Source organism: Syngnathus scovelli, chromosome 13, assembly GCF_024217435.2.
Source record: "Syngnathus scovelli strain Florida chromosome 13, RoL_Ssco_1.2, whole genome shotgun sequence".
Taxonomy (NCBI): Eukaryota; Metazoa; Chordata; class Actinopteri; order Syngnathiformes; family Syngnathidae; genus Syngnathus; species Syngnathus scovelli.
Window position 1 is genome coordinate 13,726,518 of NC_090859.1, and position 22,412 is coordinate 13,748,929.

General features: G+C 47.6%; 6 protein-coding genes across 11 annotated transcripts in view; 4 read left to right on the forward strand and 2 right to left on the reverse strand.

The window, feature by feature from the left end:
- The window catches only part of LOC125979751 (spliceosome-associated protein CWC27 homolog), a 38,431-nt gene extending 36,166 nt beyond the window's left edge, over positions 1-2,265 (forward strand). For 2 of the 3 annotated variants that reach the window (XM_068652759.1, XM_068652760.1), the window contains 4 exons: positions 1,298-1,410; positions 1,612-1,736; positions 1,909-2,040; positions 2,186-2,265. In XM_068652759.1, the coding sequence (XP_068508860.1) occupies positions 1,298-1,410; positions 1,612-1,736; positions 1,909-2,013 (343 nt within the window). In that variant the 3' untranslated portion in view covers positions 2,014-2,040; positions 2,186-2,265. Of the gene's footprint in view, positions 1-875; positions 1,047-1,297; positions 1,411-1,611; positions 1,737-1,908; positions 2,041-2,185 lie in introns of all 3 variants that reach the window. The other variant, XM_068652761.1, reaches the window with a different exon arrangement.
- A 148-nt stretch (positions 2,266-2,413) lies between these two features.
- On the reverse strand, positions 2,414-5,360 carry cops4 (COP9 constitutive photomorphogenic homolog subunit 4 (Arabidopsis)). Of its 2 annotated transcripts, none has more exons than XM_049738320.1 (10): positions 5,219-5,360; positions 4,612-4,691; positions 4,364-4,515; positions 4,152-4,255; positions 3,922-4,075; positions 3,694-3,844; positions 3,458-3,628; positions 3,262-3,377; positions 3,066-3,150; positions 2,414-2,837 (listed from the first exon to the last, which is right to left on the reverse strand). In XM_049738320.1, the coding sequence occupies exons 1-10, from the start codon at positions 5,290-5,292 to the stop codon at positions 2,704-2,706; spliced, it is 1,221 nt and encodes a 406-aa protein (XP_049594277.1). In that variant the 5' UTR covers positions 5,293-5,360; the 3' UTR covers positions 2,414-2,703. The 2 variants fall into 2 exon arrangements, with proteins under 2 accessions (XP_049594277.1, XP_049594276.1); XM_049738319.1 differs by having other exon boundaries at positions 3,066-3,171.
- A 334-nt stretch (positions 5,361-5,694) lies between these two features.
- Positions 5,695-12,623, forward strand: lin54 (lin-54 DREAM MuvB core complex component). 3 transcript variants are annotated; one of them, XM_068652756.1, is made up of 16 exons: positions 5,695-5,844; positions 7,426-8,060; positions 8,427-8,538; positions 8,614-8,753; positions 8,828-8,983; positions 9,155-9,338; positions 9,427-9,500; positions 9,585-9,782; positions 9,866-9,960; positions 10,043-10,111; positions 10,216-10,318; positions 10,389-10,526; positions 10,615-10,817; positions 10,931-12,180; positions 12,317-12,354; positions 12,561-12,623. In XM_068652756.1, exons 2-14 carry the CDS (start codon positions 7,455-7,457, stop codon positions 11,130-11,132), a joined length of 2,280 nt encoding a protein of 759 aa, XP_068508857.1. In that variant the 5' UTR covers positions 5,695-5,844; positions 7,426-7,454; the 3' UTR covers positions 11,133-12,180; positions 12,317-12,354; positions 12,561-12,623. The 3 variants fall into 3 exon arrangements, with proteins under 3 accessions (XP_068508857.1, XP_068508858.1, XP_068508859.1); XM_068652757.1 differs by lacking the exon at positions 5,695-5,844 and adding an exon at positions 5,918-6,121; XM_068652758.1 differs by lacking the exon at positions 5,695-5,844 and adding an exon at positions 6,614-6,771.
- A 980-nt stretch (positions 12,624-13,603) lies between these two features.
- On the forward strand, positions 13,604-18,230 carry sec31a (SEC31 homolog A, COPII coat complex component). Its single transcript, XM_049738306.2, has 20 exons — positions 13,604-13,682; positions 13,751-13,874; positions 13,946-14,144; positions 14,218-14,313; positions 14,378-14,518; positions 14,594-14,736; positions 14,834-14,933; positions 15,025-15,186; positions 15,304-15,456; positions 15,609-15,833; positions 15,895-15,969; positions 16,086-16,322; positions 16,429-16,537; positions 16,640-16,818; positions 16,910-17,036; positions 17,116-17,261; positions 17,356-17,532; positions 17,623-17,829; positions 17,910-18,014; positions 18,081-18,230. Exons 1-20 carry the CDS (start codon positions 13,604-13,606, stop codon positions 18,228-18,230), a joined length of 2,934 nt encoding a protein of 977 aa, XP_049594263.2.
- Positions 18,189-20,369, forward strand: LOC137839585 (protein transport protein Sec31A-like). Its single transcript, XM_068652762.1, has 6 exons — positions 18,189-18,645; positions 18,953-19,008; positions 19,079-19,291; positions 19,351-19,470; positions 19,542-19,613; positions 19,742-20,369. Exons 1-6 carry the CDS (start codon positions 18,309-18,311, stop codon positions 19,919-19,921), a joined length of 978 nt encoding a protein of 325 aa, XP_068508863.1. The 5' UTR covers positions 18,189-18,308; the 3' UTR covers positions 19,922-20,369.
- enoph1 (enolase-phosphatase 1) lies at positions 20,367-22,370 on the reverse strand. The gene is made up of 6 exons (XM_049738326.2): positions 22,038-22,370; positions 21,848-21,949; positions 21,558-21,760; positions 21,303-21,435; positions 21,046-21,169; positions 20,367-20,616 (listed from the first exon to the last, which is right to left on the reverse strand). The coding sequence occupies exons 1-6, from the start codon at positions 22,119-22,121 to the stop codon at positions 20,477-20,479; spliced, it is 786 nt and encodes a 261-aa protein (XP_049594283.1). The 5' UTR covers positions 22,122-22,370; the 3' UTR covers positions 20,367-20,476.
- Between the last annotated feature and the right edge of the window lie 42 nt (positions 22,371-22,412).

Here is a 22,412-nt window from a genome sequence, read left to right on the forward strand (position 1 = left end):
GGTGCGGTGGTGGAGAGGGTGAGCTGCACCAAGTTCCTGGGGGTGCACATCAGTGAGGACCTCTCCTGGTCCGAAAACACCTCGTCACTGGCAAAGAAAGCTCAGCGCCGCTTGTACTTCCTGCGGAAGCTCAGGCGTGCATGTGCTCCTCAGGCAGTCCTGTCTACATTTTACCGTGGCACCATTGAGAGCGTCCTCACCAGTTGCATCGCTGTCTGGGGTGGTAACTGCACTGAACAGAACTTGAAGGCCCTGCAGCGCATAGTGAATACGGCTGGTAAGATTATTGGTGCTTCGCTACCCTCCCTGAAGGACATTTACACCTCCCATGTCGCCCGCAAGGCAACCTCGATTGCCAGAGATGTGAGTCACCCGGCTCACTCTTTGTTTGACCTTCTGCCCTCTGGGAAGAGGTACAGGAGCCTGCGCTCCCGCACCACCAGACTCGCCAACAGCTTCTTTCTCCAGGCTGTTAGGGCCCTGAACTCGCTACCCCCTTCTGCGTAGCGTGCGGCACTGTTGCGCTATTTTCGAGAATGTCTGCTGTACGCGCACTTGCTCCTTTTTTTTCTGCTCCTCTTATTTATTTATTTATTGTTGTTGTGTTATTTATTCATTATTTATTCAGCACGCTTTTGTTATACTTGTTTACTTGTTTGTCTGTTGTGAGCCATGTCTTGTCACCGTGGGATAGGGGGGAACGAAATTTCGGTTTCTTTGTGTGTCTTTGGCATGTGGAGAAATTGACAATAAAGCTGACTTTGACTTTGATTCCCATGAGGGTTTTGAAAAAAAAAATATTCCAATGTGAAGCCACTAATGACCTTTTTTCCTCCCCCGCCAACCTGACAACACATTTTTTTATTTCATTAAAGTGGAAATTCATAACTCCACAAACATGACCTGAGAGCAGGTGCACCAGTGACAAAGAAAAGAAAGCGGGGGAGTGACCTCCAATAAAAAAAAAAAAAAAAACGGACATCGCGATAAAACAAAACGGACGTCGGACTCAGCTCATCAGTTCCTCCCCAACGCACCCTCGTTCGGTAAGAGAAGCCTATTATTCTATTTTCAATTTTTAATTGGATTGTTGCATTCTTTATATTAGCTGCACAATTTTTTGTGGACTATTGTGTTCACTTCTTTTTATTTTTCAAACTCAAATTGCAAATTATCACAGAATCTTAAATGTGTACATTTTAAATAAGGCTGTAAAATATTACTTTTTTTTTTTTAATTGTTTCCATGATGGTGGTTATGTGGCTGCATTATATATTTTGAGGAACATATTTTGCAGCAGAAGAGCAGCATTCCTCCTCCTCATTATGGCCGTGACCAATCAACCGGGCAGGTATCCCGCCTCGGACTTCCAGACCGGCCTGTGCGACTTTTGCGACGATTGCGGAACATGTACGTTTCTCCAAATTGAAGAGAAAGCGAGGGAAAGTAAATCTGTTAACAATAAAACTCCCACAGGGCAATAAATCAGCCAATAAAAAAGATATGAACAGGCTCGGCGGGAACCTTGAAGATGAAATTTGACCTCTAATTCATATTCTATTAATATTTGACTAATTTGCGCATTTCCCCTTTCCTTTTCGACGTGGGCAGGCTGCTACGGCCTTTGGTGCTTCCCGTGCTTGAGCTGCAGCATCGCCAGCGACATGGATGAGTGCTGCCTGTGCGGCCTGAGCATGGCCATCCGCAGCGTCTACCGGACCCGCTACAATATTAACGTACGAAACCACAAACCTTAGCCTTCATTTTCTATACCATTTCAAAATGAGACCTTTCAACTATGTTTGCTTTTCACTGCTGTCGCCCAACTTCCTGAAGAAGCATGTTTATTCAGCCGAGTCATTGTTCTCAAAACACCTGCGTGTTTGCGCGCCGACATTGTGTTTGCAGGGATCCCTGCTCAACGACTTCATCGCCAACGCGTGCTGCCTTGTGTGTAGCACCTGCCAGCTCAAGCGGGACATCGACCGGAGAAAGGAACAAGGCATCTTCTGAAAAAGGAGTGCTTTGCCTCCTGACCTGGTGAGTCAAACATTACACATCTAAAGAATGAGCAGGTGGAAAAAGTGAGTTAAATCTGATAATAGTCATGTGGTTTTATTTCGATAAGATATCAATTGTTTTATAATATTGTGCAGCGTTAACACCTTTTCATTACCTGTTGCAGGTCTTATCAACTCTGAGAAGATCTAATCGTCTTTATGATTTCATATAGTGAGATTTCAATAAAAGACATTTGAATTGGGAGTCAGCTTGTTTGAATCTATTGTCCTAATATAAAAGTAGTGCTTTGGCATTTTCCCGTACTACATTGTAGAAACGTAGTGCTTGGCCGCATCTGCTGTTATTTACAGTGATGCATTTGAGACAAAAAAAAAAACAGACTGAGCCAATAGCCGTGTGCACATTTAATCATATTTCAGTGTCAACACTGTGTCGTGACGGTTGGCCATGTGACACGTAGCCAATAAAATGCCAGAGCTTGAACACGAGCGCACTCGCGTCGTCAACGCAAACACGAGTCACTGGGGGCGCCTGCCGGGAAATAAACCCGCCTTTGAAATATCCAGCCGATGGGACGTGAGCAGTGCAGGGATGTCATTTCCTTTGGCGCACTTTGCGATGATGCTTTGGAGTGGCAAGAAAAAAAAAAAAAACTCAAGAGGGCTTGGGGTGGGGTGATTTTTACTGACTCATCTGGGTCTCCATGGCCTGGGCGGCCCACTCGGGAGCTGCTGTTCGGATCTTTTCCAGGAGGTTGTTAACCTGGAAACACAGCGACTGGATCTGCTTGTCCCACGTGGGAAGCGGCTCTCGTGCTGAAAACGATATCAATAAATGCTCAAATGGCTTTCAATAAAACACTCCAGTACACCTTTAGTAGAGCACCCCCTGCTGTCCATGTGACACTTTTTTTTTTGTTGCTTTTTCCACACTGACTTCCCACAAAGTTGATTGCAAGAACTGTCTTGTCATTTACACAGAACGCAAGAAAACCAGCCAACGAATAATACCATCTGTCTACATCCCAGATTTTCTTAACTCACTCTCAAAGTGCACAATGCCGTCAATCTGGTCAATGAATCCGTTCATGCGTCCTTCGGTGATCATCTGTGATGCAATCTTCTCAGCCTGTGAATAGGAGCAGGAAAGCTAAATCAAAACAGCGACAAACAAAACAATTTAAAATGCAATACTTTCTCGACATTTTTTGGGTCATTTGACTCCATCCGGTTTTCTCACTTTGGCCGGAGGGATTTCCAAAAGTGCTCCGAGCTCTTCAAAGGTGATGTTGTTGTAAAGTTTACTGGCGGAGAGCAAGTTGTGTTCAATCACAGCTCTGTCCAGGATGCTGGATCCTGAAGTTCATATCGGGTCAAGTCAATATATTCCATCACATACTAAGATTGTGTCAATTACAGGTTTGGCGGGTACTGACCGTCCGCCGTGGTGGCCTTCTGGTGAGGCATGAGCATGGCGGCAAACTCCTGCAGCTGGTTGCCCCGGATGATGCGGTCCAGGTACATTTTCTCCAGAATCCCGTACGCGGCCAACTGCTGGCAGCGCTCGTCCTTGAAGAGGGTGGCCAACATGCGGGAACGTTGCTGGCCTGCAATAGCGGCACAATAAAACATGAGCAAACATCCCAGCATCAGTTGGGAAGATTATTCGTACCCGCGGACGCCAGAATGGTGCAGTTGAGCGCGTGCTTGAGCGCCTCCAGTCGCTCGTTCTCGTGGACGATGGATTTGTAAGACAGCTCGTTGTATCGTTGCGCTGCTTCGATGAACTTCCTCCTGAAGTCCAAGACTCTGGCGTAGCACACCTACAGGAAGTGACAGAGTAATGCATTTAAAAGAAATTGATTTCATCGATTATTGATATCATTTTTGGTAGCTTCACCTTGTAATGTATTTGCAGCTGTTCATTGGAAGACTCGTTTTGAAGCAGCGAGGCTCGGTTGATGTAAGCCTCAGCCTGCACCGGGTCGTCGTCCTCCAGGTAGAGACGGGCTATTTTCAGGTAGGTGTCCAACTTGTAGTCTACATTATATTGTCTGGATGAGGAGGAAAAAGGACGCTTAATAGACCAGGAAGGTTCTAATGTGTGGAAAGATGGCACTCGTGGCTTACTTTTGCCCCGTCTCCAAAGGGATACCGACTAAAACCTGGGCGGCGTTTCTCCAGTCGCCCTCCTTTTCGTAAATGGTCGCTAAATGCTGTCTGATAGAGGCCACCTGTGCAAAGTGAAGAACAACACTTTAACGTGGAGGTATAGAAAGACACGAAACGGAGGATTAAGACGTTGCATGTTTGTGGTACGGTATAAATATTTAATGAAGTACCTGCTCCTCAAATGAAATGACCCTCGGCTGGATCTTCTCCAAAGTGAAGTGATACACCGCCTTAGCCGTGGCGTCGGGCAGGTTAGGCAGATGCGTGCAAAAGTCGGTGAGCAGCTGCCTCGAGATGACTAGACTCACGTTTTCGTTGACCACTACGAGAGCACGAAAAGTAGAGGAGAGGAATGTGTATTATTATTTCTCAATATGCAACATTATCAAGTGCTTTAAAAGTGACTCTTGTTGCATACTTGCTTCAACAAAGGCCTTCAAGGATTCAAGCTGATCAGCATCTGTGAACTGGACAGCTTTTTCCAAGATTTGTCTATATCTGAAATAAAATATGCAATATTAGGCAACTTTTTCCACAATTTAAAACGGTTCTTAGCAAAATTATTTAGAATGAATCAAAATATTGACAATTTGACATCCCATCCATTGTTATCGATGCATTTTGCTGTCCTTTCTGGACAAGAACTGTAAAAATAAAATTCATGTACTATACTTTGAATTAAACAATGATCTTTGTTGCCCATCGTTAGGCTAAAAGTAGGTGCTAACTAACATGAAAACGTGCAGATGGTGCAAACGTTTATGGGGCTCGAACGCTAGCCACATGCTTACATTTTTAATCATTCAATCTATATTGACAAAATAATTTCAATCTCAATTAAATGCAATTCGAGAAAATCACCTATATAGGAGCTATAGCAAAGGGGCTACCATTAGCTTAGCTTGGTTTGTCATGGTAACACCTCCACCCGCCTTAGTCAAACGGAGTGATTTCTATTTCGTACCCGGGAGAGTTTGATGCATGCCAAATAAATAAAAAACACTTTTCTGGTAAGCGTCACGTACTTGGCCGATAGATCTTTGTGGGAGCCAAACGAATTCATCAGCTGTGCGAGCTCCTGCCGCACTTCGGTGGCCATTGTCACACCGTCCCGGTTGTCAACAACGCCGCTTCCGCTGCCAAACGTGTAACTTCCGTTTAGAGGTGAATAATTAAAAAAAAACATTTTAATATTATTTATTTAGAAAATCTATATGGAGCGCTCAGCCTGACATTTAAATGGCATTTTTAATATGCAATTTAGATCAAAACAAAAATCAAGGAAATCCCAAAGCTAATCCTGCTTTCGGTCAATAGGTGGCGTAATACGAAATGTTTTCATGGAGGCAACCGGCCACTTGGTTGTTTGGGACGTTCACCTAAAACCATCGATTATATTGTATACCAATACACATATTTTGTATATGTATGGATTTATTAATTTCACAAATTCTGCATGGAAGGTACCTTGGGGGGGCTGAATTGCTGCTACTGTAACTTTAACGATGACGTATGGGTGACGTATGTGGAGAAAGGCGTGGCCGACCTGTGAAATGTCAGGGAGGAATGGCGCTCGGCGCGGTATTTTGAACAATCGTCTTTTGCTTTCCTGGTTTCTCCCGCAAACGCTGGCTCGCGTCAGATAACTCAGGTAAGCGCGACTCGGTGCGAGAAGCTCGCCGCAGCTCCGGCGGAAAAAAACACTACGCGTGGCTCTACATTTTTAAGGTGTACAAAATAAACGTAGAGCTGAAGCTAGCTCGGGTTAGCCTGCTCGCCAAGTTTGCTAGGAGTACAGCAGTTGTTCTCCTCGCCCTGGATGATGCCGTTTCGGACGGTTGACATCCCTTCATGAACAACCTGTTACAAGCATTTTGCACCCTGGGGCAAATTATATTCGCGTTCATGGTCGCATCAACTTGTCCAAGGTAGGCGCTAACGTTCCGCAGCACATCACTAAGTCGTTTTTTTGCAAGGGTTGTTTTGGTGGCGTGATGTTCATTCACAACATTATTGCGTATAAGGTCACGTTGTTATTTTTACTGTCACCGAGCTTTTAATTTTGATAGTTTTAAGACGAGATATGCTTTATAAAAACTCCTTATGTAACAACCTGTTAAACAAAGTTATTTAAAAACAAACAAACAGACACACAACTAAATTGAGTAAAAGAGGATACGTTAATAACTCCGTGCCTTTAAAACAAGACTATTTTGTTTCCACCATCGGAATGATCTCAAGTGACAGATGGGGAGAAGGGTACTGAAAAACTAAATTTAACTTTGCTCACCAAGTCTTTACTTATTCATTTCACTTTTGTGAACTTTTAGATCACTGTTTAATATATTTATACTCGTTATTATTAATTTAAAAAATAATATATTCTGCTGTTAGCTCGCTGTTAGCCGCGCAGCTAATCGCACTGATGACGAGATAAAAATGGCGGATCTTTCGAAATCCAAGCCCGGCCTGAAATAGTAACGCAGCCAAGTAAATAGCTCGCTTTCGCTCTCCTCCTTTGCCCACGGACTAGGGCCTCCTTCCCGAGGTGGTTTTCATGCCCCTCCACACATACAAAGTAATACAACTTTCCGGCCGTTTTGCACAAAAGCAGTCGGTTAGCCAAGTCTGGGGGCTAAGCGAGCCCCTCGGTGGGGAAGACGCAAGGATTCTACCCGGGGATGATGAGAATGACGATATGATTATGTCATTAACCTGTAATCAGTTGTCGTCCTCGGCTGTAAGCCTTTTTGTTGACGGTAAAGGACGTTTTTCTGGCACGCTTAAATTCCAAAACAGGGTATTTTGGGTGGGTGGGCTAACGTTAGCTAGGCCACCCTGGCGGTTTGTTTACGTTCACCTCAGAGCTTCTAAACGGGAACATAAACGCTCTTAGACAAGGCAGCTGTGCTTATTTTCAACATTATCAACGAATTTAGGCTGGTGGGTTATTGATATATTTGTCAACGAGTTGTACTGCATACCAGTACTATTACAACTCTCTGAACCTTGACCTCTAGTAGGCTTACCTCACATTTCCTTTTTTTTTGTTTACGTTGCAAACTTGGTCAGCTCTCTGCTTCCTCTATTGGTCGACGAGGGTGAATAAAGTATTTTTTTATCTGAATTCGAGATATTTATGCTCATTTTTGACTGACATGGTCCAATTTTAAGAATCATCAGGGTGACTTTAGGTTTATATTTCGACGAGCCTGTTTGTCTTTTGTTAAAGGTGTGCCGGGGTGCCGAGTCATCGCCAACATGGACGTGGTGTCGCCTGAGCTCAACAGCCTCCTTCCAGATGAAATCATGGACATGGAGGCCATTGAGGAGGTGGCTCAATCCAGCCAGGACGCGTCCGTCGCCATGGAAACGGATGCGTCCCCGGAGAGCGTTGTCACATCGACGGAGCACGTCGTCACATCGACCGAATACGTCGTATCAGCTTCAAGTTTGTCCTCCCCGCTGGTGACGCTGAGACCGGCGCTGGCCACCTCCACCGCCGCCACCAGGACCACGGACAGCATCGCGGGGACGACGGTCACCACCAGCGCCTTGCAGAAGCTCACGGTGCCGTTCAGCATCTCCGCCGCCAACCATCAGATCATCCTCAACAAGGTGGCTTCGGCCCAGGCCACGGAGGCGGCGCGTTCGGTGGGGGGTCAAAAGCTTCTGGTGACCACCATCGGGAAGACGGGACAGCCCATCGTGCTGCAGCTGCCCCACGCCGCCGCCAAGGCAGGGGGAGCGGCAGGCGTGGCCGACGCAAAGTCCATCAAGTTGGTTGCCATCGGCGGGAGGTCGGATTTGAAGCAGACGGTCGGGAGCGCAGTCGGCTTACAAGGGCAGCAGCTCAAAACCTTGCAGGTTGGTTCAAACGAGAGCAATCATATCACTTTGCTTTGTGAGCAGAAATTTGAGATGCAGTCACTTTATATCAAAATATGTTTGAGGTTGTTTTTTGTCTCATGGTTACCATGCACCACGATGTGCACTAGAAGGTCTTTAACCAAAATTGTTTTCCATCTCATTTCAATCTTTTTTTTTTTTTTAATACTAAATTGAAAGAGTGTGCATTAAAGCGCGCTCCATGATGCTGCTTTCTTTATGACAGCTTGTCTAATTATGTATCGGACTGCCCTTGCATGAGCCTGCTGCTGTTGTTTTGTTGTGGTCTCGGCTTAGATGTGGACAAATAATTCTGCCTCTTTCTCGATCCTTTGTCATGAACAGATTGCAAAGAAAACGCCGGCGTCTTCCGCTCCGCCGATCAAGTACATCATCAACAAGCCGGTGAACAGCAAAGTGCTGAGTCCGCAGACGTCGGGCTCTCCCGTCATTGCGGGTGACTGACACTTTTTCAAACGCTCTCCGCGCACGGTTAGCGATTCTGTAGCTAATGAGGGCGTCTCCTTCGCAGGACGTGTCCTGGCGCAGAATTCGCCGACGATGCCTCAGAGGACGATCACTCTCACAGAGTCCCCGCACAACACCACCATCAGCATCCAGAGCATCGCCGGCAAAAAGATCGCCATCTCCCCCCTCAAGACTCCCAGCAAGGTGAAGCTTTGCGCCAACTCGACAGCCGTACGTTTCCCGATGTTGGCTCCGTCTTACGCTTGTTTTCCCTCCAGGTGACGGTGGTGTCTGTGGCGTCGCCGACCTCCGGTGGGACTCAGAAGTCGATGACGCTGCCGGTCAGCGTGGCGCTAGGCCAGCAGATCCTCTCGATGCAACAATCTACCACGGTGTCGCCCGTCAAGGTGGCCACCAGCCAGGCAGCGGCGCAGGTGAGCGAGTATTTCAATCGGTGTGTTGTAAATTAAGAAAAATAAATATTCAGATTGCAAACCTTAGTACTCATCGCCTATTGTCTTTGAAAGCATTTTTGTTACCAAAATAAAATGAAGTCCAACTCCCAAATGCTCGTCCCCGAAATGAATCCCTCGTCCTCTTTCTAGAATATCAAATCGGTGCAGTCGGTGGCGGTGGGCGGCTCCCAATTCAAGACCATCATCCCGCTGGCGGCTCAGCAGCAGATCCAGGTGCCGGGAAGCCGCTTCCATTACGTGCGCCTGGTCACGGCCACCACGGCGAGCGGCGCCGTGCAGCCCAGCGCTCTCAGCACCAGCACCATGCAGACAGGTGACTCAGATCGTGGCGGCGGCGCTGTTCCCGAATGATGTTGTGGAAGACTGAAGGAAACGCAGACTAAACATGGTGTGTCCCACAGCTAAACCCATGGTGGTCAGCACGGGGGCGGTGAGAATGTCGGTCCCGATCGTTACGGCGCAAACGGTCAAGCAGGTAAAGCGGCGCACCAAAAACACTTTTTTATCTTGTTTCTGGTTCAAACATATGCTCATGCCCAATGCCGCGCTTCGCCCACAGGTGGCGCCCAAACCTCTAACGTCGGGAGCCCAAGTGATGGGCGGCACGGCCACCCAGCAGCGCCTCATCATGCCCGCCACCGCGCTGCCGCAGCTCCAGCCCAACTTCGCCAACCTGCCGCCGGGCACCGTCCTGGCGCCGGCCCCGGGCGGCGGCAACGTGGGCTACGCCGTGTTGCCGGCGCAATACGTCACGCAGGTTTGGTGCCATTTTTAAACCCAAATTTTGCGTGCCACACGATGTGATATTGACACGCGTGTACCCGCGTGTGTGACGTGAAGCTGCAGCAAGCCCCCATCGTGACCCTCGCCAATAACTCCACTTTTCAAACCTCCCCCGCCACCATCCAGACTCAGGCCCGGCTCCCGCTCAACGGGTGAGTACCCGAGTCTATTTCCGGGGCGATCCAAGCGCTGATTTTAATATACACAAGTGATGTTCGTGTTCTTGACTCGCAGCATGTCGGCCGAGGCGGCGTCGCGGCCGAGGAAACCGTGCAACTGCACCAAGTCGCAGTGTCTCAAGCTGTGAGTGTCAACACGCCATTATGTTTCAAATTTCTTACGATGCGAGTTTTATTTGTATGATTGGAATGTGTACGAACAACACACTTCTTCAATCTGCCCTCAAGATATTGCGACTGCTTCGCCAACGGCGAGTTCTGCAACAACTGCAACTGCAACAACTGCTTCAACAACCTGGAGCACGAAGCCGAGCGCTCCAAAGCCATAAAGGTACGCCGCCGCTCGGCCTTTTCAAGACACGAGCCTTGACGCTCAGCCCCTTTGTTTGTTTTTGCCACAGACGTGTTTAGACCGCAACCCGGAGGCCTTCAAGCCAAAGATCGGCAAGGGCAAAGAGGGCGAGTCGGACCGGCGCCACAGTAAAGGCTGCAACTGCAAACGGTCGGGTTGCCTGAAGAATTACTGCGAGTGCTACGAGGTGAGCCTTCAACTCGCCACGGCTTCCAAAATGAACCAGAATTCCCTCTCGAGCTCCCTCTTCTCCTTCCTTTGTGTTCTCGACCCAGGCCAAGATCATGTGCTCGTCCATCTGCAAGTGCGTCGGCTGCAAGAACTTCGAGGAGAGCCCCGAGAGGAAGACGCTCATGCACCTAGCCGACGCCGCCGAGGTGAGGGTCCAGCAGCAGACGGCTGCCAAGACCAAGCTCTCCTCGCAGATCTCAGACCTGCTCAAGAGGACCACGCCCGTCATCTCAAGCGGCGGTGGCAGGTACCAAAACACCTAGTACCACCGCAAAATATACTTGAATCTCAACCTGACAAATATCCCAATATAGTTGCTCCAATTTTATTTGTCCGTGCACTGATTTGTTCTCCTCCCAGACTCCCGTACACGTTCGTTACGAAGGAAGTGCTGGAGGCGACGTGCGAGTGCCTCCTGGAGCAGGCCAAGCGGGCAGAGCAGGCGCGGCAGCCTCAGGCGGAGGCCGAGCGCTTGATTCTGGAGGAGTTCGGACACTGTCTCATGAGGATCATCAACTCGGCAGGCAAAGCCAAAACAGACTGCGCCGGCATCAACAGCTAGGCCGGCCGGCTCGGAACGGACACATATGGAGCATCAGAGACGCTCGTTTTTGCGCAAAGGTAGCGCTCCGCTTCCAGCTTTTATTCCCCCCCCCCCCCCCCCCCCCCCCCCCCCCTTTTTATACTCTTTTGCTGTCCTCTTTCCTATCTGATGTTTTATGGTGAAAATATGGTGTCTAATGCTATATTTGTGCTCCCACTAGATAAAACGCAACACATTTTTGATATTTATTTTGACAAGTATTTGTAATTAGTCAGCGCTAATCTTATGTTGCTTACACTGTTCATTAATATTATTGTTATCATTGTTAATAATAACCAAGGATACATCTATTTGGAATTTGCGCGCGTACACAATGGCTCAAAAATATAAAACACTTTTGGCCAAACATTTGCAATCCTCGTGCTAAAGAAAAAAAAGGATTTGGTGGATATACAATGGAAGAAGCACAGAAATCAACAAAACATCCAAATCCGGCGGTGAGTATGATTGGTTGACAGTGTGGTGTGCCTTTTTAAATGTTGGTGGAACACAGTACAACAGTTTTTAATCGCTTCAAAACCACCCTACTACATTTTTGATTCATGCGCTTATTCATCTCCTGTCAATCAAAAACACTATTGTAAAGAACGTATTCGGCATTACAGCAACCTTGTGGAAAACTGTGTACATTAGCTAAATTGTACAAAATAAAACAAATATTTAGCTATGTATTGAATTCAAAACACAAAAACGTGATTTTTTTTTCTGTTGTGCTTACTATATCCGTGCAGTAGGTGGCGCGGTTTAACATCCAAAGAGGTGACTCGATTAAAAGTAGTTTTTTTAATGTTCGTTTTAGTCGCTCAAAATTGTGTTTTATATTTAAAGTTAATGATAGCAATTATTGACGAAGTTTTAAAAGCGGAGTACAGTAAGACACATACATAGATGTTTAGCATTACGTTGGCGACCTTTTTTTAATAACCGTCGAAGAAGAAAAGGCGGAAGTGGAGTAGGCGGAAGTGGAGTCCTCCTTTCGAAGCATGGCGTGGTGGACGCACAGCAGGTAAAAAAAATAAAGTTTTATTCATATTATTGTCAATTAAGTGTGTATTAAGTTTAAGAGACAAACTAAACTTTTCTTAGTGTGGCTTGTGGTTCTTGTATATATTAAAAGCATATCGCCTTTGACTATTTTTCAGTTGAAGGGCTCAGAACGCACACAAAGCGGACCAGAAAAGTAAGTATTTTTAATTTCATGTTAATTATTGTGACTTAAAAGCCATCCCAATGATTATACCAATCACTACCCATCTGACCCATTCGCAAGTCTGGGAAAGATTATACACGACATAACGATGAGGGTTTAGGTCATTTAACTGAAAGTACTTAAACACATGTAAATTTGCCATTTTTAATCACTTGTTTTGTTTTGTGTTTTTACAGAGTTGTCCTAAATTGGCTGTGGAAGACTGTTTTGTTAACCTATTAATAAATGTGTGCACTTTATTTTGTGTTGTGGTTTCTGTTGTTTTGTCTAACGTCATTTTCAGGTGATATTAAAAAGCACGATGCCAATTAAAAATATTTCTATACTCACAAAACATTTATAAATTATATGAATGTTCTGGTATTCGCTAAGAAGTAAATCGCAAACTAACATGCTGTACGAAGTGGAATCTGAACCGGAAGCGCCATGATTTCTTCTTCGTGACCGGAGCTAGTTCTTCTTCGTGGGTGGAGTCTTCCGATTGACGCGTAGTGCCACGTTGATGGAGCCCAGTGGGGACGTGGAAATTCAAGTGGAGAGCGAGCTCACCAGGTACCGGTAGCTACGTGTAGCGGCCGTCCTGTCCTACGTGGGGGGGAGTTGTTTTAGCGACAAAGGAAATACAAAAGTAGCGGAAACAGCTTCTTGTCAGTTCCCCCCCTCCACATTAATTAATTTTGTTCCTGCGCGTATATGTGACAAGGACCACGGAGAAAAGCAAAGTAACGCAAGGTAAGCCAATTGATCAGCTGTCAGCTTTCCATTAAGCCTATTTATTAAATAGCATTGTCTTGCAATACTTGCAGTATATTTTTAAGTCACGCTTGGTTAATTAAGGACTCCGTGAAAGTAATCGTGTTTGTCTGGACGTGCCCTGCAGATTTGCCGGTGACCAGTCCAGGTTTTCTCTAGCCAAGTCATTTTATGTTAATTGAAGCCACAATTAAATTGAATCGTATTCAATTAAGTTAAGTTAACTTCTGGCAAGAGAAGCGGACTTTAGTCGTAATCAGTGTCCAATTTATGGTCTCCCCCAGGGCACCAAATTGCTCACAATGGCTATAAGTAGCCTGGGGGCCTGTTCCAAAAAAAATAGATTAAAAAAAATAGTGAGGAATCATTCTAGTATTAATATGATTTATATCATTTTTTATTTTGGGTGTCAGGTCCTTCCATAAGAAATGGCTTGAGGCTAAAAAAAAATGTCAATATTTTCAGAATGAAACTGAAAGAGATCAACCGTACTGCCATCCAGACCTGGAGTCCGGCACAGCAGCATCCTATCTACCTGGCGACAGGTACGAGCACCAGCGACCAGCGTTTGCATATCAGATGTAATTTTATACTTGAATGAATTATTGTCCAGGTACGTCGGCGCAGCAGCTGGATGCCTCCTTCAGCACCAATGCCTCCCTGGAGCTCTTTGAGCTCGACTTGTCCGACCCTTCTCTGGACATGAAATCATGTGGCAGCTTCTCTTCATCTCACAGGTACCCAAAGAAACAAAAAGCGAATTTGTGGTGCGTGATTTAAACAAGCCCCCCCCCATGATCACCCTTAGGTACCACAAGCTGGTCTGGGGTCCCTGCTCAGAGGACTCTCAGGGTCACCCGGCCGGCTTGGTCATCGCTGGTGGCGAGAACGGCAACGTCATCTTGTATGACGCCGCCAAAATCATGGCCAGCGATAGTGACCCGGTCGTAGCTGAGAGCGACCGGCACACGGGCCCGGTGAGAGGACTGGACGTCAATCCCTTCCAGGTATGCCACCCTCCTTTTCTCTTCACCCGCCTCTCGCTTAGCTTGCTCCTCATTTTCTTCCTCTGTGGTGCAGACTAACCTCTTTGCATCTGGCGGAAATGAGTCTGAAATTTACATCTGGGATATCAACAACTTTGAGTCCCCCATGACGCCAGGACCCAAAACACAGGTATCACTTTTTTGGTTTTTACTGTACTGTGCAACTATGTATAATATTGCTTGTGTGTTAACAGCCAGTGGAGGACATCGGCTGCATCTCGTGGAACAGGCAGGTCCAGCACATCCTGGCCTCGGCCAGCCCGAGCGGTCGCGCCTCCGTATGGGACCTCCGCAAGAACGACCTCATTATAAAAGTCAGCGACCACAGCAACAGAGTATGTCGACCGCCCACAAGAAGAAAAAAAACAAAAAAAAACTTTCAAATAACAAAGATACGTCTTTGCTTGTAGATGCATTGCTCCGGACTGGCTTGGAACCCAGAGGTGGCCACCCAGCTGGTCCTCTCCTCCGAGGACGACCGCATGCCCGTCATCCAGATGTGGGATTTACGATTTGCTACCTCCCCGCTCAAGATTCTGGAGAATCACACAAGGTGCAAGCATCCCATAATAATTAAGGGAAATAATCTCACGGTTTCATTTTTATTATTTTTTTTGATTGATTGACCGGTGTGACTTTTCCTTTGGCAGAGGCGTCCTCGCCATTGCTTGGAGCATGGCTGATCCTGAGCTGCTCCTCAGCTGTGGCAAAGACAGCAGAATCCTGTGCTGGAACCCAAACACGGGCGAGGTGATCAATAACCTTCCCATCTCCTGGATTATTTATTTATTTTTTAATTATCCTAAGTGACTTTTGCGGCCCGCTCGCTTCCACCGGTCAGGTGGTGTATGAGCTACCGGCCGGTAGCCAGTGGTGCTTTGATGTCCAGTGGTGCCCCAGGAACCCGGCGGTACTTTCAGCCGCTCACTTCGACGGGCGCATTGACGTCTACTCCATCATGGGTGGCAGCAGCCAGGCGCAGAGCCAGAGGCACGCTGACCAGGTGGGACACACGTTTCGTGCAGATCCCAATGATGCATCCAGCTTTTGCATCTTCACACAGCATCCCTAAATGAGATGAAATCCTTCCTACCCGAAAACTTGTGTATTATTTTAACAGATTAGTAACTCCTTCGGCAACATGGACCCCTTTGGGACAGGACAAACACTCCCACCGCTGCAGCTACCTCAGACAGCTGCCCGCCCTGCTAGCATCAACCCGCTGAAGAAGCCCCCCAAGTGGATCCGCAGGCCTGTCGGGGCATCGTTTGCAGTGAGTTTCTGAAATCTTCCCTGTGGTGTTCCTCAAGGGTCAATCTTAGGACCCATCTGGCAGAACAACAATGCCAAAATTCTTTTGGGGAGAGATATCAGGATGCTTTTGTGAGAACAACAATGTCCTGATCCTGACTTGTCATCCTGCAGTTTGGTGGAAAGCTGGTATCCCTGGAGAACGGCCCGACAAACGGGCAGCAGCCCGGTGGCCCCCACCTGGTTCACATCAGCCAGGTGGTGACAGAGACGACCTTCTTGACGCGCTCGGAGCAGCTCCAGGCTACGCTGAGTGCAGGCACCTTCCAGGAGTTCTGCCAGGAAAAGATCCAAGCAGCCCAGGACCAGTTTGAAGAAACTGTTTGGTCTTTCCTCAAGGTAATTTTCAGATGATGAAATGATGTATACTTATAAGTAAAGACCTGCGTGTGTTTTCCAGGCCAACTTTGAAAGTGACATTCGCAGTAAGTTCTTGGAGCTTCTGGGCTACAACAAAGAGGAGCTTGCTGCCAAGGTGAGGTCCACCCGTGTTTATGAAGACACCAAAACGTTCAACCAAACCATATTTATTCATCTAATATTAGCTTAATGCTAATGCAAAACATCTTTGTTGTGCGATCGTGTCTGCAGATATCTGCCGCGCTTGAGGGCAAATCTGCTGAAGCTCGGCCGGTGGACGCAGCGATCGCTCCCGCCAGCGCTCACCTGCCGCTTGACAATCCGGAGGCGGCGTTCGACTTGATCGCCAGCGCAAACATAAACACGGACGCCACTCCGGAGAGCCTGGACAACACCGTTGGAGAACTGGACCTGAGCGTAGCTCCTCAGGAGGAAGTGGAGGAGGAGGAGGAGATCTCGTTGGAAGAGGTAACTGAGACATTCAAACGTCTTCCATGACAATATCAAAGGAATGAAGAGAATCAAATCGGGGGGGAAATGGAAATAAGAAGGATACGCGTCTCCTCTTTTCCAGGAGGTGCCGCTGGACGAGAAGGAGGAGGAGGAGGAGCCCGAGACTCCCGCCCAAGTCAAGGATGTCTCCAGGGCTTCTGCAGAGGGAGTCGATCTCAGCATCAGTAAAGGTAATCATAACAAATGAGGATTTTTATGAATGTAATAATGTTGGGTTTTTTTTTGTTTGTAATTCTTAAATTGTTTTAAATGCTTTTCACTCTTTTCCACAGACATGGATGGTCTTATCACACAAGCCCTGCTAATGGGCAACTATGAGGCGGCCGTGGAGCTCTGTCTCCACGACAACCGCATGGCCGACAGCATCATTCTCGCCATTGCCGGTGGCGACGACCTCCTGGAGAAGACCCAGACAAAGTATTTCCGCAAGATGCGTGGCAAAATCACCAAGGTAGAATTTAAAGAACAATTAAAAGTACCTCCTGATCAGGAGGTACTCCTGATTTGCATCTTCAAATTTAATGGGTTTTTTTGTCCGGTAGCTGATCAGCGCCGTGGTGACCAAAGATTGGCGCGACGTGCTGACAACGTGCGACCTGCGCAACTGGAAGGAGGCGCTGGCGGCCGTCATGACCTACGCCAAACCCGACGAGTTCTCGTCATTGTGCGGTAAAGTGAGCTCCGTGTTTGGCCTCATCGCCTTACACGACTCGCAAATAGTTACCGATTATGACTCGCTCGTTCACAGACCTCCTCGGCGTCCGTTTGGAGGCGTGTGGTGACGCCGATCTGCGAGCTCAAGCCTGCCTGTGTTATATCTGCGCCGGCAACGTGGACAAACTGGTGGCCTGCTGGAACGCAGCCGGCCAACGAAACTGCCCATTATCCCTGCAGGTGTGCTGGGGAACGTTTTCCCGTTCTCTCTTTCCTCTATAGTCAAATCTTTCCATCACGCATGTCAATGTTTTGTTTTCTATCCTCCACACAGGACCTGGTAGAAAAAGTGGTGGTCCTGCAGCGCGCTATGGAGCAGACTCAGCGGTCGGGTCGTGACGCCAACGCCGGCGCCCTCCTGGCGGAGGAGATGGCTCGCTACGCCGGCCTTCTGGCTTCCCAGGGCAGCCTGTCCGAGGCCATCAGCTACCTGCCCAACAGCAGCGGACAGGTGAGCTAGCCACAGCTGAAAAATCTAGCATTGCTAACAAGCTAGCCTGTGTGAGAAGATGATAACGTCTACTGTCTATTCGACTGCCAGGTGGCAGTCGAGCAGCTCCGTGAACGCCTCAGTCGGGCTCTGGGTCAGCAGGCGGCGGGTCCAGTCCAGACCCCTAGATCTCAAACTCAGCATGGCGGCCTTCAGCCCCGCCATGCTTTCACCCCGGTCCAGCCTGCTCCCCTCACAGGATCCGTACCGCTGCAGACACCCGCCTCCATCCCGGCCCAGCAGCAGTATTACCAGCCTGTAAGTACCGTCATGGACCCAAGAGTTTTGGCCTAATTACAGATTATTAATTGCAAAAAGAAAATATGTGTGTGGTTCAGGGGAGGTCCACCTCCACTGTCACCTCGTGGAGTAACCAGACACCGACAGCCCTGCCCAACGTCTCGCTTCCGCCGCAAATGGCTCCTCCCTCCGAGCAGCAGCAGGTACTCCGATTTTTCTCCCGAACCCATTACCCATAATCTAACTAGAATTTTCTTTTATATACCCAGCAGGCCGAAGCGCCAAATCCTGTCTACGGGATGCCGCCTTCGGGCTCCGCCCCCGCGGCCTCGGCCGGCTCGACCTACATGTACTCTCAGCAATACCAGCGTGAGTCTTTATTTAGGACACTGAAGAAAAAAAAAAGTAGGAAGGAATAAAGACGGCAAAGCATGTTTGTTTCCTTTAAACAGTCAAACATTTCACGGTGGGAATGTTTGCCATCTTAGCATGTGTCTATGACTTCTTCCTGGATTTTTTTCTCCCCCACTAACAGCATCTATCGAATGTCAGCCCAACCCCAGGTCCAGCACTTCCCGCCTGGAGCCTTTCAGCCTCATCCCTACTCTGAGCCCCCTTACCCTCCTCAGCCACCCGGCTTCCTCGCCCAATGCCTGCCCTCTTCTCCTCCTCCTTCTTCGCTTGCTCCTTTCTTTCCCAGCTGCTCTTCTTCCGGAGCATCTTTCCAGCACGACACGCCGGGCTTTCCTGGGTCGTATGTGCCGCTGCCTCCACCCGGCGGAGTCTCAGGTACAAAGTTTGAGCTCGAGCAGACCCTCGACCCCCAGGCAACAGGTGCGAGAGTCCGCCACGTTACCTTTTAATCGCCCGAACCCGTCCTGTGTGCCTTTTCCTCTTCCTGTGATTCATCTCAATCAATTGATCCATGGACTAAATTATTCAATCACAATCATTCTACCAATAAGTTGATAACAGGCGCCAATCAACAACTTTTTAACAAGTGACTTGATACCAAAGGAATTAATGACTGATAACGTGATAACTAATTTCTTTATGATCCATGAATTAATTAATGACAACTAATTTGATAACAAATATGGTGAGATATTTCTGGAGCAAACCATTCTGTTTGCGTGTACAGGGCCCCAGAATGGTTGGAATGACCCTCCAGCTCTGAGCAGAACATCCAAGAAGAAGGTGACTCCCTTTTCTGGAAATCCACTTTTCGTCTTTATTATATTAATCTCAATTCCCAAATTTTGCACAGATCCCGGAGAACTACACCCCGCCCGCCCCTATCACTTCTCCCATCATGGCTCCTTTGGGTTCAGACCCTAACGCCCACCCTGTAAACTCTGGAGCACCGCAGGGCTCTGTCCCGGGTCCTCAAGGGGGGTTCCAGCCGATCCCCCCGCCGACCCTCAACCCAAGCATGCCCGCTGAGGGAGCGCCTGGGGGCCCCACAGGAGATGCCATACAGGTGGGTATCATTTTGTATTATTTTGTGGCAAGATAATTAACTTGACGGACTGTGTCCAGCCCGCGCAGTCCATCCCGGCTGAGAAGATCGCCAAGAAGCCCATCCCGGATGAGCACTTGGTCCTCAAGACCACCTTCGAGGGCCTGATCCAGAAGTGCTTGGCTGTTGCTACCGACCCGGTCAGTGAGAAGGAAGAAACGTGTTCATGTTAGTGTGAGCCAGCTAACACTTTTCTTTCGAATTGTTCCAGCAAACTCGGAGGAAGCTCGATGATGCCAACAAGCGTCTGGAGGCGCTCTACGACAAACTGCGGGATCAGACGGTGAGTTTATTAGTTTGTTCATTCCAAGGGAACAAATTATCACTTTATAATATTTTACTTAGTAAAAAAAAAAAACCCACAGTCATCACTTCTCAAGCACTCCTTGCACAACTCTCGTTTTCCCGCAGCTTTCTCCCGCCATTGTGGGGGGTCTGCACAACATGGCGCGCAGCATCGAGGCGCGGGCCTACACCGAAGGCCTGGGCATCCACACGCACATCGTTAGCAGCAGCAACTTCAGTGAGACGTCGGCCTTCATGCCCGTCCTCAAAGTGGTGCTGACGCAGGCCAACAAGCTGGGCGTGTGAGCCCTTTGTGGTACCACGTGCTGCCAATCAAGGGCTATTTTTTTTTGTTTTTTTTAATTTCCACTACCAATCATGCTGATTGCTTTTAAATTGACTTTATATGAAGTGATACAATCCAAATGGATCATTTTCAATGCCAACAGGAAGAAAAAGGGAACAGTCGGAGCATCTCAATGAGCAGAACTAGACTGATTAATTGATCATTCATGTTTTTAAAACTTTCTTATGTCAGCATTATTGTTTTTAAGACGTCTGAGTTTTTAATTGCACCCATTTAGGTTTTTATTTTCCTCCTCCTTTCAACTCTGCCTAATTGGACCAATCCAACCCCAATATACTCTGCATCCAAAACTGTATTATTCTCTGCGCTTTATTTACAAGGTGACTGTGTCACCGGACACTAGATTAGGAACGGATGCAAAATCGAATAAACAAAAGGACAAAGTGACGAGGATGGCACGTTTACTGTAAATAAGACAAATCACATAAACATTAAGGATGAGGCCTTTAAAAATGTGTTTCCATATACTTGACGTCTTCTTTTCGGAGCCTCCGTTAAGCTCTCCCTGTCACTTCCAGCTGTCCAAAGGACGTGATGACATGATAGTGAGCGGCTTCCTCTTCCGTCAGTTCCGTGTTCCCCGGCCGCACCACCACCACAGTGTTGACGCCGGCGTCCTCTGCCGCTTTGGCTTCTGCAATCACACGGTGGGGGTTAGACTAACTCGTTTTCTATATGACCAACTTGAAGAAGGAAAAAAAAAAATCAACCCAACGCCTAACCTCATTTAAACACGGTGCTTTATTTTGTTTGTCGCATGTTCTTACCGAAACACATCGCATATCTGTAGAGCAGACTCTGTAAGGCTGTTTATTTATGGTGGGAAATTCAAGTTCTGGGGCAAGAAAGTTCTTTTTTGGATCATGGATGAATATTTCCTGAATAAATACAGTACGTGCTCTTTTAAATGCTGTCTCCAAATTAAGCGTGAGGTGCCACTTGAATAAATGCCTCGCTTCAAAAAGCTTTCAAGAAAAACTCATGTTGTTTGCGTATTTTCTTAAATGCTCTCATAGATGTCGTGATCGTGTCCGAACTGATGAACAAGGTATAAGATGACAACCTCGTGTGACATCCGTCAGGAAGGTGATTTCTTCTGGCGGACAGCCGATCCTCTCGGCGATTCTTTTGTAGCTTTTGGGGTCCACTTTGGCACCGACGGCTGTGTCAAAGTGACCGTCAAATAACTGTGGAGCAGGAAACATTTGTCACAATAAGTTTTTTTGTAGGTCCATTCATGAATCAAGATGCCTCCAAAATTCCATGTTGCCTGAAGGGCACAAGTGAACAAGAAATCCTCATGACCAAGAAAATACCAACATCTAAAACGTCGCCTTCTACGGAATGCGAGAAGAGCAGTTTTTGGGCTTCCACGCTGCCCGATGAGTAGATGAAGACTTTGAGGCTGTGCCCTCGCCACCTTCGGATGGACGGCGTCACGTCCTGGTAGATTCTGTGTATGAATGCACCGTCGTTTTAAGTTTCAACAAACCTGAAGATTGTTATATTGGTTGCCACCATCTTGGTGTCAAGGAATTCTATCAAAGTAAGTCGGTGACAGATGAGTCCACTTACTCGCCTTTGATTGTGCCAGACGCATACGCCACTCGCCACATGTGACCCTGGAGCCGCTTGAGCGCCGTGGACTTGCGGTCGGCGGCCATCTGCCACAGCACGTCGCTCACCACCTCGCGGATGGCCTTCTCCTCGTCCGTGTGCACCGTCTGGTCCACGGCGTGGACGGGACACGCCCGGTTCTGCCTCATGTCCTCTTCGATCTGTTGGGAGTTTTGTGTTTTGTTTTGATGAGTCACATTATGTCACAAAGGTAATCTTTTTTCATTTGATAGGATATGTTTAATAACCTGTTTTTTAAGAAGATGAACATCCTGCTTGCACTCATCTTCCTCCCAGTGGGCTGACAGGTAGTCTTCAAGATGCTCTCGTATGTATGGAAACAGAATATCCTGCAGTGAGAATGTTTATTTTTAGACGTTGACAAACAGGAGTGTCTACTAAATTAACTTGCCTTTTATTTTTTCGACAAAAACATACCTTTACAAAGGTGATTGGAGTGGTTGTGCCCTCGATGTCCAGCAAAAGGGCAGTGGTGCGAGCAGGGATCGCTACAGTAGCCATTGTTGTTGATTTGATTTCAGCTTAGCTAACGTTAGCTTAATTAGCTTCGCCGGACCGGTAGCTCGGTGTGGATGTGACGCTCACCGGTCGTGCAACCCTCGCTAATCTAATTGGAAATGTGCTAAAATTTGTTTTCAAGGGGGGAAAATATCTGTTATACTTAATTCGCTAGTGGCATGGTTGCGCCTCTAAACATATGTCGACCCTCAGCAGTAGTATCAAAGCGAATCAACGTTAAACGTCAGTGTCTCCTCCAAACCTGGTGGTGGCGCTGCAGCATTTCCGGTTTCA